The sequence below is a fragment of the Aquila chrysaetos genome, chromosome 15 (genome assembly GCF_900496995.4).
Source record: "Aquila chrysaetos chrysaetos chromosome 15, bAquChr1.4, whole genome shotgun sequence".
Taxonomy (NCBI): domain Eukaryota; kingdom Metazoa; phylum Chordata; class Aves; order Accipitriformes; family Accipitridae; genus Aquila; species Aquila chrysaetos.
In genome coordinates, this window is record NC_044018.1 from 29,963,823 (window position 1) to 29,987,001 (window position 23,179).

The 23,179-nt window shown below is 59.5% G+C and overlaps 3 protein-coding genes across 9 annotated transcripts in view; 2 read left to right on the forward strand and 1 right to left on the reverse strand.

The window, feature by feature from the left end:
- Positions 1–12,210, forward strand: part of LOC115351160 (cyclic AMP-dependent transcription factor ATF-7) — a 70,408-nt gene extending 58,198 nt beyond the window's left edge. For 5 of the 6 annotated variants that reach the window (XM_030037621.1, XM_030037624.2, XM_030037625.2 and 2 more), the window contains 4 exons: positions 581–727; positions 2,056–2,253; positions 3,551–3,659; positions 6,361–12,210. In XM_030037621.1, the coding sequence (XP_029893481.1) occupies positions 581–727; positions 2,056–2,253; positions 3,551–3,659; positions 6,361–6,578 (672 nt within the window). In that variant the 3' untranslated portion in view covers positions 6,579–12,210. Of the gene's footprint in view, positions 1–580; positions 728–2,055; positions 2,258–3,550; positions 3,660–6,360 lie in introns of those variants that run through there. The other variant, XM_030037626.2, reaches the window with a different exon arrangement.
- Positions 12,211–12,998: 788 nt separating this feature from the next.
- NPFF (neuropeptide FF-amide peptide precursor) lies at positions 12,999–14,164 on the forward strand. The gene is made up of 3 exons (XM_030037115.1): positions 12,999–13,124; positions 13,275–13,411; positions 13,919–14,164. Exons 1-3 carry the CDS (start codon positions 12,999–13,001, stop codon positions 14,034–14,036), a joined length of 381 nt encoding a protein of 126 aa, XP_029892975.1. The 3' UTR covers positions 14,037–14,164.
- Positions 14,165–14,293: 129 nt separating this feature from the next.
- Positions 14,294–19,916, reverse strand: TARBP2 (TARBP2 subunit of RISC loading complex). Of its 2 annotated transcripts, XM_030037949.2 has the most exons (9): positions 19,864–19,916; positions 18,529–18,710; positions 17,836–17,941; positions 17,142–17,225; positions 16,882–16,954; positions 16,132–16,249; positions 15,897–16,024; positions 14,958–15,147; positions 14,294–14,805 (listed from the first exon to the last, which is right to left on the reverse strand). In XM_030037949.2, the coding sequence occupies exons 1-9, from the start codon at positions 19,914–19,916 to the stop codon at positions 14,648–14,650; spliced, it is 1,092 nt and encodes a 363-aa protein (XP_029893809.1). In that variant the 3' UTR covers positions 14,294–14,647. The 2 variants fall into 2 exon arrangements, with proteins under 2 accessions (XP_029893809.1, XP_029893810.1); XM_030037950.2 differs by lacking the exon at positions 17,142–17,225.
- Positions 19,917–23,179: the final 3,263 nt, after the last annotated feature.

Below are 23,179 nucleotides of genomic sequence, written 5' to 3' on the forward strand. Positions count from 1 at the left end.
TGCAAACCCGCCTCTTGCGGTGGTGCTGCTCACCATTGCTGGTGTGTTGTCACTGCTCCCATCATACCCTGTTGAGGTATCTGCAGGATTCATGGGCAGATCAGAGCTACAAGTGGGGTGAGAGATCTTAAACTCTGTTCGAGCCATGAAACAGCCATCCTGCCCTGCTGGCATGCGTCTGGCTGCCCAGAGAAGGAACTTGCAAGACCTGGTCTCGATCATGCATAGGTCCTACTCCATCCCAGGAGGACCTGTCTGCGGGTGCTCAAGGACAGTTGGGCTCCACAGCCTTTTCAGTCCATGGTCTTTCTGCAGAGCCTGCCAGCTGGGGAGTGGATCGGTGCCAGTTGCAGTAGCAATTTTGGGATGCGGACACCTGCCTGCTTGAGCCTAAGTTGGAAGCCACTGTCTGTCTTTGCATAGGCCAGATGGTGATGGCTTTCTGTTGGATTTGAATCAGCCGCAGTCCCTGAAGAGCCCGTTCCCCAGCGGCCTGGCTCCTTGAATGATGGAGGAGCTGGTTAAAGTCTTAACAGCATGGAGAACAGGTCCACTGACATCCTTTTTTCTCCTTTAACAGAGGCTGAAGGCCAGCTTGACGGCATCTTCCTCACTGAATGGCAGCAGCTTGGTGGTGGGCTCAGCCAGCACAATGGTGACCGCACGTCCAGAGCAGAGTCAGATCCTTGTCCAGCACCCTGACGCCCCTTCCCCAGCTCAGCCACAGGTTTGCTGCTGTTTAGCCCACAAAGCTGGGCTGGAGATGCTGGGGGTTTCTGGGCCTTGGGGAAAGAGAAGAAAAACCTTGTGGCTTCCTGGTGTGCAGAATGGGTTAAAAACCCTGTTTTTTCAGTGCCGCTTCAGCACTAATGGTCTCAAACACCACCAGGCAGAAAACTTCAGCAACATGTTAATTTGCTTGACAAGGTCTGGAGTTCTGAAAGAATATTTTGCTGCTTCTCCCTGCTCAATTACTGGGGTTAAACGCTCCCCTCTTAGGCAATCAACTCCACTGGCTCCTGCCAGCTAACCAAATGCCAGCCTTCCATCAGGATCGCCACCTGCTCCGTCAGTTAGATAGGCTTCCAAAAGTTTAATATCCATATGCTGCCTGACAGCGAGTACCGAAGTGTAACTGCACTCCCCGATTGTGGCAGTGTAATTACAGAGCCCTCGCAGAAGCACCAGCAAGCCTGCGTCTGCAGGACTGTTTGCCCTCGCTGACTTTTCCTTTGTTCTCCTGAATTAAAACCAGGGAATGTGCAGCGTTAGAAAATCGTTTGTACCAGTTGCCTCTGAGAGTTTGTTTAGCTGAACATATTCAGGGAAAATTCAACCCAAATTAATTTTTAAAGCAAATTGCCCACTCAAAAACTGTAATTTGTTTGTGCTCCACAAGTTACGGAACCCAAATGGAGACGGTGCTTTGACTCTGCGTGGTTACGTGCGTCAGAGCGGGATCGAGCACTCGCAGCCCTGCAGCTGGAAGTTACCCTCCATCAGCTGATACGTGGTCACTGGCCGTGTGGGAATCTCCTAAGTCATTGCAGCATGAAGTGCGTTTTAAAGTCTCTTAAGTGAAATTAAAAGGAAGGCTGTTTCCTCTGCGTTGCCCGTGGTCATTTACCACATTAGCTCCTTGGTACGGAGGGGAGGAAACTTCTGCTGATGGTTACGTGCCATTAGCTGACTGTAGGAGTTTGGGTTTTAACTAAATTCCCCTGACATTCACAAGTTCACCAGGTTCAGGATCTCAGAGAGTTCATGTGGATTCACACCTGAAGTTTGCAGGGCACTTCAGACTCAGCTGAGAAAGGGCTGCCAGAAATGCCTGTGAAAGGGGCTTTGTCCCCAGCTCCCCCATCGCAGCCGGGGCTGCCCTTGGTCCATCCCCGCAGTGTGTAGTTCTGGCTGTTCTGCAAAAGCAAATCCCTTTTTGCCCCAGCCATGAGAGCTGGCATCTCCTCTGCCAAACCTTAGTTACACCGGTGTGTGTCTGCCTGCCTGCACCAGAGCTTCTTTTCAGTATCTCTCTTTAACGTGCCCCATCTCCAGGTTTCCCCTGCCCAGCCCACCCCCAGCACCGGCGGGCGACGGAGACGTACGGTTGATGAAGACCCGGACGAGCGCCGGCAGCGGTTCCTGGAGCGGAACCGGGCTGCCGCATCCCGCTGCCGTCAGAAACGCAAGCTCTGGGTGTCTTCCTTGGAGAAGAAAGCTGAGGAGCTCACGACCCAGAACATCCAGCTGAGCGTGAGTATGTAACCATGGAGGCTGAGCACAGCCCTTTGCCAGCGTTAGGACCGTCACTCCAGAGGGAACATCTTCGCTGTGCTGCAGAGACAACGTGCGTTTGGATGCTGCTCTCTGGAGCAGGATTGCTGCCTCTGTGCCTAGATTACACTCCTTGCTTTCCATCCTGATGCTCTGCCTTGAACAGGCAATGTGGGAAGAGCGCTTCAGTGCTCTTGTTTCTCTCCCTGTCCCCCTCAAAAGGGCTCTGCCTCTGCCCATCAAGGCAGTAGCTTAAGGAGTGACGCCAGCCTCAGGAGCAGAGCGCCGAAGCCCTGGGAAGCAGCTGTATTTGCAGAGTGGAAACCTCCCCTGTGCAAGGGAGAGCTCTCTGCTGGCACAGGGTCAGCAGAAGCAGTCCCAGTTCCCTTCCCTGCACGGTGGACCTGGCACCAGGGTGAGCAGGGAGGCTCTGCATCTGTGGCCTGCAGCCATACTGATTTTTTCTGGAGAATTTGGTTTCCCTGGCTCTCTGGCAGCACCCCCAGCATGCCTAGCAGAAGTGCAGCACATCTGAAAATACAGGCTTCACTTCCATTGCTGTTAGCCCCCTTGTTAATGCTCTCAGCACTGGCCGAGGATTGAAGGGTCTGCAAAGACTGAACTCGTGTCCGTTCTGGGCTTTTTCTTTCACTGGTGGCTAGTGACTCATGCCGTGGGCTTTTTTCAATAGCACTGATCATGGCATTTTTAATCTCTTCCCCAGATAATTATAGAAACTGTTTCCTCAGGCAATTTTGAAATACAATTGACTGTGTTTCAGCCATTTCTCCAAACATTTCAATAGAGGAATAATATGCTTTTCAGGGGAATAGACCTGGTTTACAGAAGAAGGTCACAGAGGTACCGAGAGCTTGGAGGAGCTCTGATGTTTCCCCATGGCCTGGCGTGGGCTGAGCTGGTTGTACACTCAGCTTCTTGCTCTGTTTAGTTTTCCATCAGAGCCAACAGCAAGCTGGAGTGTCTGACTCAAGCAGTTGGCATTAGCAGGAGGGCTCAGGCAAATGTATGTCCAGGATTAGATGATTAACATAGCGAGGGGCTTTCCAGCCAGCAGTGGGGGCTGCTGGAGGGAAATGCTGCAGTCCATGTCTTGCACACTAAATTCCCCAAACCCAGAAGCTTTGGATGTTCTTGGGCCAGAGGCATCTCAAATTAGACAACAAATTGTAAGTTTGCAGGGCATAAATTATGTTGCTAGAGGCTGCTGTCAAGAGCATGAGTGATGCATACGTGCATGTTTGTTTTTCAATCTCAGAATGAAGTTATGCTACTGAGGAACGAAGTTGCTCAACTTAAACAGCTCCTGTTGGCTCACAAGGACTGCCCCGTCACTGCACTACAGAAGAAAACACAGGGCTATCTCGGTGAGTGATGACTTTTTCTGGTCCTTACTACCCTTTAAGTAGGTCTAAGCAGATGAAACCTGTGTAAGGCATAAAGGAAGGGAGTCTTCATCTTAGTCTCTGCTCCATCACCCTCCAGTGAGTGCACCTGGCAGGACAGGACAGACCTTGGTCCTGTGTTTTCTGCTGGTATTGCCTCCATAGTCTCTGTATTGAGGAGGATCCACCCAGGCTGGACCTGCAAATTTGCACTGCAAATTGGCACTTTAACCTGGTTTATAAGATCTTGCAACAAGGCAGTGAGGGCAACCATGGTGCAAAAGCGCCGAGGGAAGGAGGTAGTGCATCTCCCTCCATGTCTCTGTAGTGTGGAATATTTGACAGAGATCCATATCTCCGCTTCTCCCTGGAGCGTGGGCCAGCATCTCTCCACTCGCTCCCAGGCAGCGTGCCAAGCACTTGATATTCTCTTTGAAGTTAAAAACTATTGCTGCTCTGAAAGCGAAGCCAGAGTCAGAAGAGGCCAGACTCTATAAATGACATCATGAGGCTCTATATCTCATTCTCTGCAATTCACATCAAATTGGCTCGGGTTTGGAAGTAAGGAGGCCTCTTTTTATCTTCATTCCTTTCTTTCTTTCTTTCTTTTTTTTTTTTTTTAATGCTGCCTATTTCATTATAATCAACCCGGGAGCTAAACATTATGTCTGGATTCTTATGTCATCTCTGCAATAACAATTCCACGCTGTGGTATTTGTGCAAAGACTTTGGGAGGATGCTGGAGTCCCCTAGTGTTGCCTAGATTAACGGGACGAGAGGCTGGGATGGATGGAGATAAGAAAAGGAAGGGGGAGAAAACAAAAGCCAAGAAAGCAGGCACTGTCCTTCCTGATTGCCTCCTGATTCCCATCTCCTGGGTCTCTGAAATGCTCTTCGCCTGTGCGGTGAGGCACAAATACGTGCTGTACAGGGCCTGGCACAGCCAGTTTATTTTCACTCATTACAGTGACTCAGAGCTTGAGTAATGTGGTCGTGAAAATGCTCGCTGTCCCCCAGCCCTTGCAGACAGGTGTTCGCTCTGTGTATAATGCAGAGAGGCGACATGATTTTTCCTGTTAACTTCCAAAGTTTACAGTTCCTATTATTATTCCTCACAGTCTGTCTACTCCAATAATAGGAATTCATCACACATCTGAATAATAAAAATGAAATTCACACCTCCCTCCCCATGCCCCCCTCCCTGGCTGCCTTTTTTATTATTGAGATTTGTGACTAAGCAGGTCCTTAAACAAAAATGCCAGATTCCCTCGATGGAATTACAGCTGCCTCATGTACAGTTGGGTTGTTTTATTTGTAATACCTTGTAAATCTCCTTTTTGGGATGCCAAACTATTATATTGCTCTGCTCGACCTTCTCTCTCACCGCCAAGTCAGTTTTCAAATCTGCTGCGCTAGCCGCATCTTTCAATGTGCTGGCGAAGGCCAAGCCAAGGTTTCACAAGGGAAGGTAAAACCCATTTGGGAAAGGGGTACAGTATTCAAGCACCTGGTAGAAAACTGAGCCCTAAAATACGTTTTCCAGTGCCCAGTAAGGTTGTAAACCTCTTCTCTGATTTTTTTTTTTTTTTTCCTGGGTGTCATGGGGTTTACCCTCTTGACGTGGAAGAAGTATCCCAGCACATGCCATTATTTTGCTCTTTTAAAGGAAGGTGACCGCATCTTACCCGTAATTTATCTAGCCAAGTGCACAGGAGGGAATTTCCTCCTGACATCTGTAGATAATGAGTGTATACCCCTAAAGAGAGAGGTCTGATTGCTCTCGCCTTGGCATTTGATAGGTCACAAATTATCCTCTGTGTTAGAAGCTCTGCCTGGGCACAGTGGGCTGTTTGTGGGAGAGAATCCAAAGTTTTGGAAACCAATCTGCGTTGCTCAGAAAAGAGCACGGAAGAAGGTCTCTGCCTTTGTTTGCCTCCCATCCCTTCAATCATATTGCTTCAAGTTACCGAAAGAAATCGAGCAAGCAAACAGTTTGTAATGGGCTCTAATTGATTTTAATGTTCTAGAGAACAATAAAGAGCAAACCAGGTAATTTATATAAAAAATGGCCAAAAAAAAACTGCCTTTGCAGAAGGGTTTCTGTTGCACGCTTTCCTGTGTGCTCACCCAACAGATGGTAAGGACTCTGAAGGAACTATTCAGTCTCTGGGCTAAATGGCCTTGAACCAAGTACCACGCCAGGAAACAACATGTAGGAAAGTTCATTTCTTATAATGAGGAAACAGATTTATTACGATAAAGGTTACGCTGGGTCTGCCATCCTTGGTGTGAAGCCTGCACTTTATGCCTTCCTGGCATGAATTCAGTGAGATTCGGTGGTGTTTCTCCAAGGGATGTGGCCAGCCGGAGTTGGTGGGTCATTCTGTCCCAACTCTAATCAGTTTTATTTCCAGTCCTCACTTGCTTTGCCAAGCAGCTGCTTGAGGAGGGGCCCAGCTTGGTGGGGGGAACTGGGATTTCTCTAGGGATCAGCCTCTCTGCTCCAGGCTGCTTTGGCTGGAAAGGTGAGTGTTAAGTAACTACCTGGCTAATTTCTGCACGCCCTCCGAGGCAGAAGCAGTCTCCCATCCCATCGCCTCGCTGCTAACACCGGTAGCAACACGCACAGCCTCTCTCTAACCTTATTTTCTTTTTTCCATCCCCTTCTTCTCTGGTCAAGCAGAAAGCCCAAAGGAGAGCTCTGAGCCCACCGGCTCCCCTGCTCCCGTCATCCAGCACAGCTCCGTGACGGCCTCCCCCAACGGGCTCAGCGTCCGCTCGGCGGCAGAAGCGGTTGCCACTTCGGTGCTCACTCAGATGGCGAGCCAAAGGACAGAACTGAGCATGCCGATACCGTCACACGTCATCATGGCTCCACAGTCGCAGTCTGCTGGCAGATGATGTCACAGCCTGTGCGTGTGACACAGAGCTAACCGCGAACTCACAGCCGGAGAGACTGACCATTACTAAGTCCCCAATGAGTGGGGGCCGATAAGGATTTTTATTTCTTTTTTTTTTTTTTTTTCTTTTTCTTTTTTTTTTTTTCAAGTGAGTTAAGGGCAGCTATGGCGCTTCTTACACTGCATAGCCTGTACAGATCCTGGCCCCCAACCGCTGCCTTGCCATTGCCTGTCCCCACAGGACGGCCGCGGATTGAGCGCTTTTCTCGATCCTTCAGTTGACGATCCGTCAACTCAGAGAGTCATCTGAACACACAGAGCCTCACTTTGAAAAGCACCTTGAAAGGTTCACTTTCAGGTATCAGTTACATTAACACTAAACCTCCATGCTTGGTGGATCCCCTTGGCGCTTTCACTCTTCCAAGTACCCCCCCTCCCTCCTCCTCCACTCTCAGCAAAGGAAAACATAGCTCTTGGGAGGCTGTGACATTTAGTCGTGCTGTCAATGTATTTTATTTTTAACAGCATGCTGCTTCCAGGCATCTGCTCCCCCCTCTGCTCTAGCTACCTGAAACATTGCACCTTCGCACAAGAAGCCTCCTTGAGCTCTGAGGTTAAAGGAATCGAGGTTAGTCTTGTCACATGCTAACTCCCAAGATGCCAGTGACAGATTTGGACATGATGGGAGTGTAATCGCTGTAAATCAGTTTGTGCCCAACGGTTGGGAGAGGGGGACGCGGGGCCGGGTGGGGACACGCGTTCCTGGTCACTTATGCTGCTCTCGTAACGGGATGCTGTGGTTGCTGGAGAAAAGGTACCGTCTCTTCTAGCAGTGGAGAGGGCTGCTCTCAGTCTTCCTTATAGTAAATTGGTGCTGCTCTGCGTCTGCTGGGACCGGTGCAAAGGCACTCTGGGAGGTACATGAAAGGATTAGCCAGCCCAGCAGGCAGTAGTAATGCAAGTCCCAGAATTCATCATCTGCTCCCAACTCCACTGTACACCTTAGCAAACAAATCCCTCCATTTCCAAGGATCATCTCCTTTACACATAACCTCGATGACCTTAATAATGGTGGCCTTAAATCGTGAATTAGTTGCCTGTTCTAAAGGGAGAGAGCACGAAGTAGTGTTTCTATTTGCCCGGTCCTTTACCTCTTCTTCATGATTATCTTCTGCTCTCAGTGATGGAGCATCTGTTGCTTCCCAGCCAGAGCAATTGAAGGATTCACAGAGCTTCCAGTTTCACAGGGCAGGTTAAAAACCCAACCTCGATATTGAAAGATGTTTGGAATCAGGTCTGCTTTCTTGCTGGGCGGGCGTAGCAGGCGTGTGTGTCTGTGTGTGCTTCCCGAGGCTGCCGCTGGCCCTGGGCAAGCGAGTGGAGTTGATAGTTTGGGAAGGGGTACTTTTCAGGCTCTTGGAAGAAGCCTCGCCACAAGTCCGTGGAGCTGCATCAGCCCTTGGTCTTCGTCTCCTTCTCGGGAGGTCCCTCCTCACCTGAGCTCTCGCCCACCTCAGGTTGCACTCGCCACTTTTGAGCCAAGTTTGTTTGTCAAAGTGATTTCGTTTGGCTTATCCAGACTTGGAAGGTTTCCAGGGACAGCAAAACCCAAAGCAAAGCCTGAGCAAGGAACCCGGATCCCATTATGGATGGGGAAGTTCAGCAGTTTGGTTTTTCTCTTGATGCGATCTGTCTTCTTCCCCTCCTCTCTTTTTCAGGTTTTCGTCGACTTCTCGGCAGTATCGACCGCGGCGTTTCCTGGGTTTGGTTTGTCTTGGCACAGTGCTGCTCTTGCACTCCTCTGGTTTCTCTTGCTCATCTTGAGAGTCGTCTTGTGTGTAGTCAGGGTCACTTCTGGCCTCGGCAGTTGCACTTCTGGTTCAGATCCTGCGTAGCCCCCCCCAGACCCGCCTTTTGTTTCTGTAAAACTGTTTCTGCAGAGTGTGTGTGTGGACAGATGTTTTGGCTCTTACTATCCCGACACGAGATGTGTTTCTGCAGTGAGAGTGAGCTGTGAGAACAGGACACGGGGGGGTTGGCATGCCTTAAATCCGTGTGACCTGGAGAAAAAGGGGTTTCAGCCAGGTGAGGCACACTGGGGGATCAGGACCTTTTTGGGGGTCCAGGATCTAAGGCAGAGGGTTCACAGGAGGTACGAGATCCAGCCCAGCTCTGCTTCCTCTCTTGTTGCTGCTGCTGGATGCAGGCTGTAGACCTGTGACAGGGAACGGCAGAAAACCTTCTGCTCCTTCGCATGGTCCAAAAAGGTATAAAAATGACCCGTCTTGCAGCAAAGGGATTTGCTCTGGTCTTCAAATCTCCTCAGTTTGTTTCAGGGGGCTTTGAAACAAGTGTGTGTCTCTCTTTCTTTGTCTGGGAATAGCAGGAATGACAAAAATGTGTTGTAAACATATTTGCTTCGTCGCCCAGCAGCCGTTGGGGTCCCTGTCCCTTGGTGCCTAGTGCTCGGAGCCAGGAGCTGGGACAGCATGCGGGGAGCGAGCGGTTTTGTGTCCGGCAGTGCCGACTGTAGCTCACCAGCTCCTCCTAGGCTCACCAAGTGTTCAGCTCTGCAGAAAAACTCCGTCTGTCGAGGAAAAGTGTTCGTTGAAAGAAGAGAGAAAGGAGGAATTGAGCTCTGAGCTGATCCCAGCGCCGGTTCCTTGTTCGCTTCGTGGCGTCAGGGTCTGGTGGGTGAGGCAGAGGCGAGGAGCAGCTGGTGGCTTTGCTGGCAGGGTTGGAAGGAGGGAGCGAAGGGTGACATTGGAGAGGCAGCAAATCTGGGACAGACACACACGCGGCAGCGTTAGCATCGAATGCAGCAGCTTCCCCGACCCCTTACTTATACCCTTAGGGACTAGAAGTGACCCAATTTTGCATGACTGGAGAGCTGAGATCGCCCAGCTGAGAATGCCTGCAACTTGTCTGTGTCCCACAAAAGGGCTTTCCCTGCCCTGACTGCTCCGACCCTTGAGACCTCGTAGCGCCATCAGGCATTGCGAGGTACCTCAGACCTTGCTGGTGACGAGTGGGGGGGGATGCGAAGAGCAGTTTTTTCTCCTCATCCCTCCGTGCCTCGGTGCTCCTGATGTCATCAGTGCTGCCCTGCTCCAGCACCTCCCCGTCTCGGCTCCCTTCCGCCTGCGAGTGCTTAGTGCCTTGAAAAACCTGCAAACCCATGAAAACGTGGTTGTAAAGCTCCAAACCTGGGCAGCAATAATCAGGGAACAAGTGTTTGACCATACCTTAACGTTTTATCTTTTTTTAATCGACAGGGTTGCAGCTTTCCCATGTCCCCCTTCGGGTGTGTTTTACCCCAACAGTGTTCGATACCTGCACTGCTGCTGCGAAAGCAGGTCCCGGAGCAGGTTTCAGGTCCCCGTTTCTCTTGCTGACAGCAGCCCTGCTTGCCCGGAGGGAGACAAGTGGTGCGAAGCAGGAATCCTCCCGGCCTGGACAGGCTGAGCCCACAATGAGGAAGGTAGCCAAAAATCCAGCATAGCTAACACATCTCCCCCCGCCAGCCTCAAGCAACGGGGGAGTTCTCCGGTCCCACCCCAGTGCAGTGGATGGATGTCCCAAGCCATAAATGTGATTTTTTTTGGGCAAATGGGTGAGGTTCATCCCTTGTTGGGGTCGCAAAAGGTGCCTGGCAGAGCTGATGCTGAGCAGGTCTTAAACCTCAGGGGCTGAACGTCGCAATGCTGGGGTGGCTGTCACTTTTCCAGCAGGAGGGACAGGTTTGGTTTTTAAGAGGTGACTTCCCAGGCTTTTCGGACAGGAGGGTACGTAGAGAGAGCATTTTCCACCAGCACTTTCTCCAGCACCTCCACGCTGGTAGAGCAGCCATGTGTGGATACGTTGGGCTGCCCCAGTAATTAAAAGCCAGCTGCTGAAAAGCCAGGGTCGACGTGGTCTCCTCTCCCGGAGCCAAGCTGCCTGTGCCGCTCCCAGGGAGCCTTTGGGCTCCGAGGCGTGGAAATCCCTGCTGAGCACTTCACACAGCTCCAAAGAGCCGAACGGCTGGTGGGTTTCTGCCCCACATCATCTCCTCCTTCCTCATCGCTTCTCTTGGAGGCGGTTTCTTCTCTAGGTCAGTGTGGCAGTAACTGTAGAGGACGTGCTTTAGTTTTGGTGGTAGTTAGGGGTTGGTTTTGGTTGGGAAGACAGACTTTCTGGCAGGTCGGTGATGCGGGGTCCCCCCCAGACCCATGAGGACGGGTGAGGGTGAAGGTGGCTTTTTCTTCTTATGCTGGTTCAACTTTTGCTTGAAGGCTTTGCGGATGTCTTTGGATGGGGCAAAAAAACCCCCTGATTTCTGCTCCAGGATCATTTCTCCTGCTTTTCAGAGGCTCCTGGGGGCTGGCAGCCACCCGGCCAGCTCTGCTCGGCAGCTCGCCGGGCACCTGCACTTTCCTCTGCCATCCCTCAGGCCTCAGCCACGGTGCCTTAACCGAAACCCCGGTTAGTGCCGGTGTCAGTCCTGTGGCTTCCCGCGCACCTTTCCCCAAAACCCATCTCTGCGGTAGCGGTGTTTGGATCGGTTGGGATCTCCATCCTTCCTCCGTGGCCTAATGGATGAGGGGAGAGTGATAAGCGGGCTCCTCGCAGGAGCATGGGAAAGCCCTGCTGTGTTTAAAGGTCGCGTTTAGATTGTGCTTGAGTTGGGGAGAGCCCGACCGGTGGCATTGGCCGTTGGGAGTCGGGGGTTTTTATGGATCCGTCTTTGCTGTAACGTCGAATAGAAACAAATGGCTGAAAAACACATCCCGGGGCAGCCGTTACCCCGCCCCAGGGCAATGCTGAACCCCGGGAGGGCTCGTGATGGAGGGGAGCGCTCCCTCCTCTCCCTCAGTGGAGATGAAGATCTCCTCATTGGCCTCCAAACGCTTCAGGACTTGGGGGGGTTGGGGGGTTCGGTGCCACCTTTCCCTCCCCCAGACTGGTTCCAGATTTCAATGGCTTAGCCGGGAAATATGTCGTCTTTGGACTGGTGGAGCTGTTTTTGTTTGGTGGTGTTCCCCCCCCCCCCCCCCCCCCCCCCAGTTTCGTGGACAGGCGGACTCAGGCAGCGGTGATGCTCTCCTGCCCCGAAATGAGCCCAGGAGGTGACAGAGGGACCCGATGGTCCCTGGGGACACGGCAGGAGGGTCCTGGGTGTCCCCCCGTTCCCCCCAGCTGCTTTGTAGGGCGAGCTTTGACGATCAATAACAGAAGAAGCCAAGAAAAAGGAAACACACGCCACCACCCCCCACCCCCTTCCGGAAAGCGTAACCACGAGGGTGTAGTATCTATAAAAAAAAAAAATACATATCTATGAGTATATACAGACCTATATAGACATATATCAACTTCCTGAACGGATGCGCAGCTCCTTATGCAACGAAATGGTTTTCTAGCTGTAACCCCTTCCCGCGGCCCCCCCCGGGCCCCGAGGGATCCCCTCCGCACAGGCTCCTGTGAGCGGGTCCTCACAGCCCCCGCGAGGGCCCAGGGACATGGGGGGGACACGCAGAGGGGGGGGGGACATGTCCCAGCCCCCCGCCCCCCCCCCCACCTCGGCCGCGTCGTACCGAACATGTAATGTGCCTTTTATTTATGCTGCAAATATAACATTAAAATATTACCCAGGAGCTGGTGGCTGCTGCCCTCTGCTTCGCTGGGGGGGGGGGGTGGGGGGGGGGGGGGGGGGGATGTCCCGCTCTGTTGGGGACAACCCTGGTGTCGCCTTGGACAACCCTTGGCCATCACCTGGCTGGGGGACACGGCGTGGGGTGTCCCTGGGGTGACTTTTTTGGCTGTGACCGGCCATCGGACCGGCGTGGGGACACGGGGGGGCTGTCACCCCCTGGCCGACACAGCAGGTGAGCCTGCAGGGAAGGGGGGGGGGGCAGTGGCTCGGGACACCCTCGGGCTGAGGATTTGGGGTGATTTCAGCTGGATGTGGGTGGGAGGGAGTGGGTGAAACCCGGTGGGGGGGTCCCGGGGAGCGGCGGAGCCGCGGCCGCCCCGTCGGGGCTGCAGGAGCGCGGAGCGGCCGCGGGGTGGCGGCAGCGGGACGCGGCGGGGCGGGCGGGGGGGTCCCGGTGCGGGACGGGGGGGTCCCGGGGACGGGACGGGGAGCGGGGGGAGTGTCGTGTTCCGACGGGGCGGGCAGCCCCGGTGGTGCCGGTTGAGGGTCCCGGGCGGGGAAGGGGGTGCGGGACCCTCCCCGTTCGTCTGTCCGTCCGTCCGTCCGTCCCCGGGGGCGGCTGTCGCGGCTGGTAAATGGGTTTAATTAGCGGCGCCCGGCGGCGGCGGGGCCAGGATTGATCCCCGCAATCTTCCGCTCCCCCGGGACCCCCCCGGCGGCCCGGCCCGGCCCGGCCCGGCTATAAAAGGCGGCGAAGGCGGCGGGCGGCCACGGTGGGCGGTGGGGGCGATGGCGGGGCGGCTGCTGCTGCTGGTGCTGCTGCTGGCGGGGACCCTGCGTGCCGCCCGCTGCTGCCCCGGACCCCCCGACCCCGGTACCGACCCCGACCTCGACCTCGGCCCCGGCCCGGACCCGGTGAGCCCCGGTCCGCGCCGCGCCGTCGGGGCTGGGGGTTGGGGGGGCAAGCGGGGCTGCGGCCGGGGCGGGGGACCGGGCTTTTCGGGTTGGGTGGGGGGGAACGGGGGACGCCCCCCCCCGGGCCCGGGGCTGCCGTGACCCCCTCCCCGTCCGACCCCTCCACAGGTCGCCGCCGCCGCCGCCCCCCCGGGGCCGCCGCCCCCCGCCGCCGCCGCCCTGGGCGCGCTGCTCCGCTCCCTGCAGCGCCCCGACCGCAGCCCGGGGTCCCTCCTCCAGCCGCAGAGGTGAGCGGGACCGGGGGGGGGGGGGGGGGGGGGGGGGGGGGGGGGGTGTCGGGGAACACCGGGGGAGCCGGGGGGCTGCGGGGCCGTCGAGGGACCCGGGTGTCTGGGGACACCGGGGGGACCCGGGTGGTTTGGGGGCACCCGGGGGACGGGGGGGGGGGGGGGGGGGGCAGCCTGGCCGGTGCCGGGATGCGGGTGCCCGTTGGTGTCTGTCTGTCCATATATGTCCGTCCCTGGCCGTGTCCCTCACTCCGTCCATTCCCATCTGTCCCGCTGCGTCTGTCTGTCCCGCTGGCTCCATCGGTCCCCTTCCGTCTGTCTGTCCCCAGTCACCCATCCCTGTCTGCCCCCCATCGTGCCCATCCCTGTCCGTTTGTCCATCCTTTTCCGTCCCTCTGACCCCATCCATGCCTGTGCACCCCTTGTCCTTCCATCCCCATCCATCTGTCCGTCCCGGTCCGTCTGTCCTGGTCGGCGGGTGTCAGCGGTGCGGTGTCCCCACCGCAGGTTCGGGCGGGGGCTGCAGGGGGGGTCCCAGGCCCGGCTCAGCCCCCGCAGCTGGGACCCTCCGGCCGCCCCGTTCTGGACCATGGCGACGCCGCAGCGCTTCGGCCGCCGCCGCTGAGCGTCCGTCCGTCCTTCTGTCCGTTCCTGGAGCCGTCCGTCTGGAAAGCCATCCGTGAGTCCGTCCATGAGTCCGTCTGTCCGTGGGTTCATCCGTCACCCAATAAACTGGTGCCACTCACCCCTGAACACTTGCTCTGGTTTTGCCCCTGGGGGGCTGGGGGGGAGACCTGCCCCCTTTCTGCCTCCCCCTACATCCCACAAATGCCCCCCCCCAAATGCCCCCCAGCCCCCCCAAAAAGACACCAATGCGGGGAGTTTACAAACCCCCCCAGCTTTATTCCTGGGGGCTGGTTGGCGCCTGGGGACCCTCCTTGCTCCCGGGGGGGCCAGGACGGAGGGTGCCCCCAGGCCCTGAGGTCTGTCCAGGCTCCGTCTGGGGGGCCGTGAGGCTGTCCGTCTGTCTGTCAGCAGGTCCAGGTGCCCACAGGGTGTGTCAGTGGGGCCGGGTGTCTGTCTGGGTGTCCGTGGGTGGGTCTGGGTGTCCACCAGTGGGTCCAGGCATCCGTCCCGAGGTCCGTGTGTTGGTCGGTGAGTCCAGGGGTCCGTCTGTGGGTCTGTCAGTGTCTGTGGGTCTGTCCGGGTGTCAGTGGCTGGGTGGAGTGGGGGGGCTCACTTGCCCCCCGCCATGATGCGGAGGTACTGGAGGGCGTTGCGGGCGGCCTGGGAGCGGGCGCCGTCGCGGGAGGGGGCCGCGCCGTGGCACACCGTGGCCGGCTGCGTCGACAGCTCCACCAGGCACTGGTGCAGCCCGCTGAGGCTCAACGCATCTGGGGGACGGACGGATGGACATGGGGACAGGCCACCGTCACCCTAGCCCCCCACCCCAACCCCCCAAACCACCCACAACACCCCCCCCCCCGAGCCCGGGCGGGGGCACCCGTGGGTCTGGTGGGGTGCCCAGAGAGGAGGGGATGCTCACCGATGTCGAGGTAGCTGATGGCGAAGCTCTGCTCCTCGGAGAGCTCCTGCAGGAGGGCGCAGGCCCCCGCACCCATGGGTGCCAGCGGGTGACTCCGCAGCTGCACGATCTTCTCACCCGCCGAATTCCGTAGGGAGTCCCAGGTGCAGCCGGGCGCTCGGCCCCGCAGACCCTCCAGCCTGGGGCCCGCCTGTGGGGACAGGGCGCTCGGGGACCATCCCGACCCCCCCACGGGGACTCGGGAACCATCTGGACCCCTGCACGGGGATGTGGGGGCTCAGGGACCACCCAGAGTCCCACGCAGGGACACGGGGGCTCAGGGACCCTCCGGACCCCCACGTGGGGACATGGGGGCTTGGGAATTGCAGGGACCCCAACACGGGGACACCCGTGGGGGTTCGGGGACCACCAGGACCCCCGTGCAGGGACACCCTTGAGGTACAGGGGCTCAGGAACCACAGGGACCCTACGTGGGGACAGCCTGGGGACACAGCAGCTCAGACACCGCCAGGACCCCCACGCATGGGGACCCCTTTGGGGACAAGGGGGCTCAGGGACCCCCCATGTGGGGCCACACCAGTAACGTGCGGGCTGTTGAGACCCCCACGCAGTGTCCCGTCGGGAGACATGGGGGCCTGGGGACTGCAGGACCCCCCCCCCCATTCAAGCACCCTCCATGGGGACCATGCCCACCCACCCAGGGACCCCAAATCCAGAGGGTCCCCCCCCCCCCAGGTCACCCTTGAGTGTCCCCCTGCCCTACTGACCCCCAACTTTGATCACTGGCGGTCCATAAGCCCTGAAATAGGGGGTACAGAGGTGCCCATGTCCCCTGTTAACTTCCCAGGGTGATCTTGGGGTGCCCGTGTCCCCCATTAGCCCCCCCCGGGGTGGTCCTGGGGTGCCCGTGTCCCCCGTTAACCCCTCGCCGGCCGGTACCATGGAGAACTGGTCCTCCTCCACTTCGGCCTCGCTGCCCTCCCGCGGTTCCATGGGGACGTTGTGGATCCGCACCAGCATCTTGGCGGCCGCGTTGCGCTTCGCCAGCTTCTTGGAGGTGCCGCTGCCTGCGGGGAGGGGACAAGGGACACCGAGGTGAGCCTGGCACCCTGTCCTGTCCCCCGACACGCACCCGGGGTTGGGGGGGCGGAGGAGGGTTGCCCCGGCCCGGTACCGATCTCCACGAAGCGCTCCACGCGGCAGGTCATGGTGAACTCCTTGCGATGCGCCGGCCCCGACTCCTGCGTCACCGTGTATTCGGGCAGGCGCCAGCCCTTCTGCACCACCAGCTCCTGGCGGGGGGGATGACACAAAAATGGGGGGGTCTGGGGAGGGCAGGGCCACGGACCCCCCCCTGAAACGGGGAGAGCTGCCTCCAGAAAGGAGCTGCCATCCCCGAAACAGGCGGGGCCAGCCCGAAAATGGGTCCGCTGCCTCCAAAATGGGAATAGCAATCCCCAAAATGGGGATAATAGTCCCTAAAATGGGTCCACTGTCCCCAAGACAGGGATAACTGTCCCCAAAATGGGGATAACCATCCCCGAAATGGGGATAACTCTCCCAAAATGCATCCACCGTCCCCAAAACAGGGATAACTGGTCCCAAAATGGGGATAAACATCCCCAAAATGGGGAGAACTGTCCCCAAAAGGAGGAGAACTGTCCCCAGAATAGGTCTACCATCCTCAAAACAGGGATAACCGTCCCCAAAAGGGGCAAGAGCACCCCCCCAGCTCGGGAGAGGAAGCCCCCAAAGGTCACCGCCACCCCTAAAATGGGTAAGGTCACCCCCAAAGGGGCATGGCCCCCCTCGGATAGGGATGGCCATCCCCAAAACAGGCTCGTCACCCCCAAAACGGGGATGGCCACCAAGTCGGGGTGGCGGGGGCACGTCTCCTCTTGTCACAGCCCGTGGTGTCACCCACCTGCAGAGCCCCCACGGGGTTACACTCCGACTGGGGGGGGGACACGGGCGTCTTCATCTCCAGGGGGGTGCCCCTGCGTGGGGCAGACGGGCACGGCATGAGGGGGGCACGACGGGGGGACAGCTCTGAGCCCCCCCACGCCAGGACCCCCAGGTTGGGGAGGCAAGGAGGTGTAACGGGGTGCCGGGAGCTGAGCTTTTCGGGGGGCACGGTGCTCCCCCTGCCCAGGCCCGGCACCTGGGTGCCCCCCACCCCATTACCTGGGCGAGGGTGGGGGCGCGGCGGGTGCTGGGGGGGCGGCCACGGGGCCGAGCTCAACCGGGGGCTCTGGGGGGAAAGGAGAGCTTGGGGATAAAAGGTGAGACGTTAACGCCCGAGCTGGCCCCCCCAAACCTCTCTCCCTGCTAATGCCCCAGGCACCCCCAGCCCCTCGGGTGCCCCAAATCCTGCCAGGCACCCCCAATTCCCTTGGAACCCCAGATCCCCTGGTATTCCCAACCCCCCCCAGGCATCCCCAAGTCTCTTGGCTCCCCTAAGACACCCCTAATCTCCCACCGCCTCAACGCCCGCCCCGGCACCCCCAAATTCAACTGAGCTGCCCAAACCCCCCCAAATCCCCTGGGATGCACAACTTCCCCAGCATCCCAAATCACCCTGGGTACCCCCAAACTCCCCGAGATACCCTCAAGCCCCTGCAGACCCCCCCAAACGCACCAGGCCTGGGTGCCCAGCACCCCTGGGGTACTCCCAACCCCCTGGGTACCCCCAGACCACCTGCGCACCCCCCACCCAGCACCCCAAAGTTCCCCTAGCACCTCCTGGACACACTCAACACCCTCCCCTGTGCACCCAGCAGCCCCCAGGCCCCCCCAGCTCCCTCCAACCCCATCCTGCGCTGCACCCTGACCCCCACCCTGATCCCCCAGCACCCTGGGGACCCCGTCCCCCCCTCACCTGGGCTCCTCGGGGGCGGTGGGCTCCAGCATGTCCCCCCCTTTGAGCAGCTTCAGGGCCACCTCGGCCGCTTTGTGCTTCGCCGCCTTCTTGCTGGGCCCCTGCCCTGGGGGAGACACCGGCTGAGCAAGGGTTGGGGGGGACGCCTGGGGTCCCCCCAGACCCCTTGCAGACCACGGGCTGTGCTTACGGCTGCCACAGCCCAGGGGTCAGGGTCCTGGGGGATCCCTCTGCCATAACCCCAGCAGCAGGGTGCCAGGAGGTCCCCGAGTGTCCCAGGCATTGGGGTCCTGGGTGATCCCTCACCAGGACCCACTTTTTGGGGTCCCAGGAGATCCCCAGGCATTGAGGTCCCAAGCGATCCCCCACCAGAACCCACTTATAGGGGTCCCAGGGAATCCCTGAGCATCCCAAGCATGGGGGTCCCAGGTGATCCCCCACCAGACCCTGCTTTTTACAGATCCCAGGGGATCCCCCACCACAACCCACTTTTAGGGATCCCCCAGCACATCCCCACCATCCTGGGGACAATCCCCGTGTCCTCACTGTCCCCCCCTCCCACATCCCAGGCAAGCGAGATCCACCCCAGGTCACCCTCTCTGGGCTGTCCCCCCACCTCACCCCCTGCCGGTGCGGGGGTGAGGGAGGCGAGGCAGGGGGGCAGCCTGGAAGCAGAGGGTGTCAGGGACCCACCGGTGCAGCTGATGTCCCCAACGGTGACACGGAAGGTGAAGTTGGGCTGATGGGCTTGTCCCTCGGCCTTCAGGAGGTCGTAGCCAGGGGTCTTGCCTATGCGAGTGCCATATTCCTGCAGCAGGCTGATGGGCGTCTTCCCGGGGTTGGCGGCCAGCATCTGCTCCAGGCTGGGGACAGGGCTGTCACCAGCCCGAGCAAGGGTCAGAGGGGACCGGTGGGGGTACGGATTGGGGGGGAGCGGGGTGGTGGGAGAGGCTGGCACGGCCCACATGGCGTGGGGACGTGGGTGGCATCGCCAGGCAGCACAGGGACACGGGGACAGGGGTGGCATCGCCACACGGCATGGGGACATGGGGATGGGGGTGGCACCACCATGTAGTGTGGGGACACGGGGACAGGGGTGGCATCGCCACACGGAATGGGAACACGGGGACAGGGATGGCACTGCCATGTAGCGTGGGGGCATGGGGACAGGGGTGGCATTGCCACACAGCATTAGGACACAGGGAGAGGGGTGGCACTGCCATGTAATCTGGGGGCATGGGGATAGGGGTGGCATCGCCACATGGCATTGGGATAGGGGGACAGGGGTGGCACTACCACATGGGATGGGGACATGGGGACAGGGCTGTCACCAGCCTGAGCAGGGGGCAGAGGGGACCGGCGAGGGGAGTAAAGTGGGAGAGGATGGCATTGACGTGGAGAGCGGGGATGAGGGGACAGGGCTGTCACTGCCGTGTGGACATGTGGGAAAAGGGGTGGCATCACCACACGGCGCGGGGACACGGAGACAGAGGTGGCACTGGCATGCGGAGACATGGGGACAGGGGTGGCATCGCCCCTTGGCACGGGGACACGGGGACAGGGCTGGCACCAACAAGCAGCGCGGGGACACGAGGACGAGGGACGAAGCCTCCACGCGGGGTGGGCTGGCGTTCACCACGTGGCACGGGGGACACGGGGAGAGGGATGGAGCCCCCGGGTAGCGTGGGGGACAAGGGGAAGAGGGGGCTGGTACCGGCCACACGCCGTGGGGACACGGGGAGAGGGACGGAGCCACCACACGCCGTGGCGACACGGGTGACACCGCCACAGAGCACGGGGACAGGCCTGTAGCCCCCCCTCCCCACACGCAGCGTACAGCCCGGTCCCACAGACCCCGGTAACCGAGGGACAACCCCAGGGGCCTACCGGTAGGCCTCAACCTCCCTCTCTCCGTCAGGAGAAGGATAATCCCGGTTCGGACGGGGGTGGGTATCCCGGGAAGGGGGGGAAGGAGGGGGGGTATCCCGGTAAGGAGGGGTTCGGGGGGGGTAGGTGGGTGTCCGGTACCTGGGGAAGCCGCCGCTCCGCCTGGCCCCGCCGCCCGCCCCCTCCTCGCTCATCCCCGCCGCGCTCCGTCCCGCCGCCCGCGCCGCCAGGGGGCGCCCGCTGAGGCCCCGCCCCGCGGGGGATGATGGGAAAAGGAGGGGGCGCCGCGCGGGGGGTTGTGGGAAGCGTAGTCCGCCGCCGGCGGCTGCCGCTTCCCCCCCACCCCCTCCCCCGCGGAGGACTACGCTTCCCACAACCCCCCGCGCGCGGGGAATGCTGGGAAGGTGGAGGACGCGGGAGGCGGGGCTACGTGGCGGTGCCGGGCGGGGGCGGGGGGGGGCGGTCCCGCCTCAGTTTCCCGCTCTGGACGGGGGCGGGGGGGGGGGGATAAGGAGGGAGGGGGGGGCATGGATGGGGACGGGGGGGACAGGGACCCATGGATGGGGACAGGGGGGACAGGCGGGGGGGGACAGGGACAGACAGACAGGGAAGCACAGGGATCCATGGATGGGGACAATGGGGACAGGGACAGACGGACAGGGAGGGACAGGGATCCATGGGTGGGGACAATGGGGACAGGGACAGACAGACACGGAGGGACAGGGATCCATGGATGGGGACAATGGGGACAGGACAGACGGACAGGGAAGGACAGGGACCCATGGATGGGGACAGTGGGGACAGGGACAGACGGACAGGGAGGGACAGGGATCCATGGATGGGGACAATGGGGACAGGGACAGACAGACACGGAGGGACAGGGATCCATGGATGGGGACAATGGGGACAGGGACAGACGGACAGGGAAGGACAGGGACCCATGGATGGGGACAGTGGGGACAGGGACAGACGGACAGGGAGGGACAGGGATCCATGGATGGGGACAATGGGGACAGGGACAGACGGACAGGGAAGGACAGGGATCCATGGATGGGGACAATGGGGACAGGGACAGACGGACACGGAGGGACAGGGATCCATGGATGGGGACAGTGGGGACAGGGACAGACGGACAGGGAGGGACAGGGATCCATGGATGGGGACAGTGGGGACAGGGACAGACGGACAGGGAGGGACAGGGATCCATGGATGGGGACAGTGGGGACAGGCAGGGTGGGACAGGGACAGATGGACATGGAGGGACAGGGACCCATGGATGGGGACAATGGGGACAGGGACAGACGGACAGGGAGGGACAGGGATCCATGGATGGGGACAGTGGGGACAGGCAGGGTGGGACAGGGACAGATGGACATGGAGGGACAGGGACCCATGGATGGGGACAATGGGGACAGGGACAGACAGACACAGAGGGACAGGGACCCGTGGATGGGGACAGTGGGGACAGGGTCAGACGGACAGGGAGGGACAGGGATCCATGGATGGGGACAGTGGGGACAGGGACAGACAGACACAGAGGGACAGGGACCCGTGGATGGGGACAGTGGGGACAGGGACAGACGGACAGGGAGGGACAGGGATCCATGGATGGGGACAGTGGGGACAGGGACAGACAGACACACAGAGGGACAGGGATCCATGGATGGGGACAGTGGGGACAGGGACAGACGGACAGGGAAGGACAGGGAGCCATGGATGGGGACAGTGGGGACAGGCAGCGTGGGGACAGGGACAGATGGACATGGGGACAGGGACCCATGGATGGGGACAATGGGGACAGGGACAGACGGACACAGAGGGACAGGGACCCGTGGATGGGGACAGTGGGGACAGGGTCAGACGGACAGGGAGGGACAGGGATCCATAGATGGGGACAGTGGGGACAGGGACAGACAGACACGGAGGGACAGGGATCCATGGATGGGGACAGTGGGGACAGGGACAGACGGACAGGGAGGGACAGGGATCCATGGATGGGGACAATGGGGACAGGGACAGACGGACATGGAGGGACAGGGATCCATGGATGGGAACAGTGGGGACAGGCAGGGTGGGACAGGGACAGATGGACATGGAGGGACAGGGAGCCATGGATGGGGACAATGGGGACAGTGACAGATGGACATGGAGGGACAGGGACCCGTGGATGGGGACAGGGGGGACAGGGACAGGGACAGGGACAGGGAGGGACAGGGAGCCATGGATGGGGACAGTGGGGACAGGGACAGACAGACACAGAGGGACAGGGATCCATGGATGGGGACAGTGGGGACAGGGACAGACGGACAGGGAAGGACAGGGATCCATGGATGGGGACAGTGGGGACAGGGACAGACGGACAGGGAAGGACAGGGGTCCATGGATGGGGACAATGGGGACAGGGACAGACGGACAGGGAAGGACAGGGAGCCATGGATGGGGACAGTGGGGACAGGGACAGACGGACAGGGAAGGACAGGGGTCCATGGATGGGGACAGTGGGGACAGGGACAGACAGACACGGAGGGACAGGGATCCATGGATGGGGACAGTGGGGACAGGCAGGGTGGGACAGGGACAGATGGACATGGAGGGACAGGGATCCATGGATGGGGACAGTGGGGACAGGGACAGACGGACAGGGAGGGACAGGGATCCATGGATGGGGACAGTGGGGACAGGCAGGGTGGGGACAGGGACAGACGGACACAGAGGGACAGGGACCCGTGGATGGGGACAGTGGGGACAGGGACAGACGGACAGGGAGGGACAGGGATCCATGGATGGGGACAGTGGGGACAGGGACAGACGGACAGGGAGGGACAGGGATCCATGGATGGGGACAGTGGGGACAGGGACAGACGGACAGGGAGGGACAGGGATCCATGGATGGGGACAGTGGGGACAGGGACAGACGGACAGGGAGGGACAGGGAGCCATGGATGGGGACAGTGGGGACAGGCAGGGTGGGACAGGGACAGATGGACATGGAGGGACAGGGACCCATGGATGGGGACAATGGGGACAGGGACAGACGGACACAGAGGGACAGGGACCCGTGGATGGGGACAGTGGGGACAGGGTCAGACGGACAGGGAGGGACAGGGATCCATGGATGGGGACAGTGGGGACAGGGACAGACAGACACGGAGGGACAGGGATCCATGGATGGGGACAGTGGGGACAGGGACAGACGGACAGGGAGGGACAGGGATCCATGGATGGGGACAATGGGGACAGGGACAGACGGACATGGAGGGACAGGGATCCATGGATGGGGACAGTGGGGACAGGGACAGACGGACAGGGAGGGACAGGGATCCATGGATGGGGACAGTGGGGACAGGCAGGGTGGGACAGGGACAGATGGACATGGAGGGACAGGGATCCATGGATGGGGACAATGGGGACAGGGACAGACGGACAGGGAAGGACAGGGATCCATGGATGGGGACAA

Coding starts and splice junctions, on each gene's coding strand:
- NPFF (XM_030037115.1), top strand. CDS start 12,999: ATGGCGGGGCGGCTGCTGCTGCTGGTGCTGCTGCTGGCGGGGACCCTG. Junction 13,125..13,274: donor TCGGCCCCGGCCCGGACCCG/GTGAGCCCCGGT, acceptor TGACCCCCTCCC/CGTCCGACCCCTCCACAGGT. Junction 13,412..13,918: donor TCCCTCCTCCAGCCGCAGAG/GTGAGCGGGACC, acceptor TCCCCACCGCAG/GTTCGGGCGGGGGCTGCAGG.
- TARBP2 (XM_030037949.2), bottom strand. CDS start 19,916: ATGAGCGAGGAGGGGGCGGGCGGCGGGGCCAGGCGGAGCGGCGGCTTC. Junction 17,226..17,835: donor ACCGCCCCCGAGGAGCCCAG/GTGAGGGGGGGA, acceptor TTTATCCCCAAG/CTCTCCTTTCCCCCCAGAGC. Junction 15,148..15,896: donor AGGAGGACCAGTTCTCCATG/GTACCGGCCGGC, acceptor CTGTCCCCACAG/GCGGGCCCCAGGCTGGAGGG.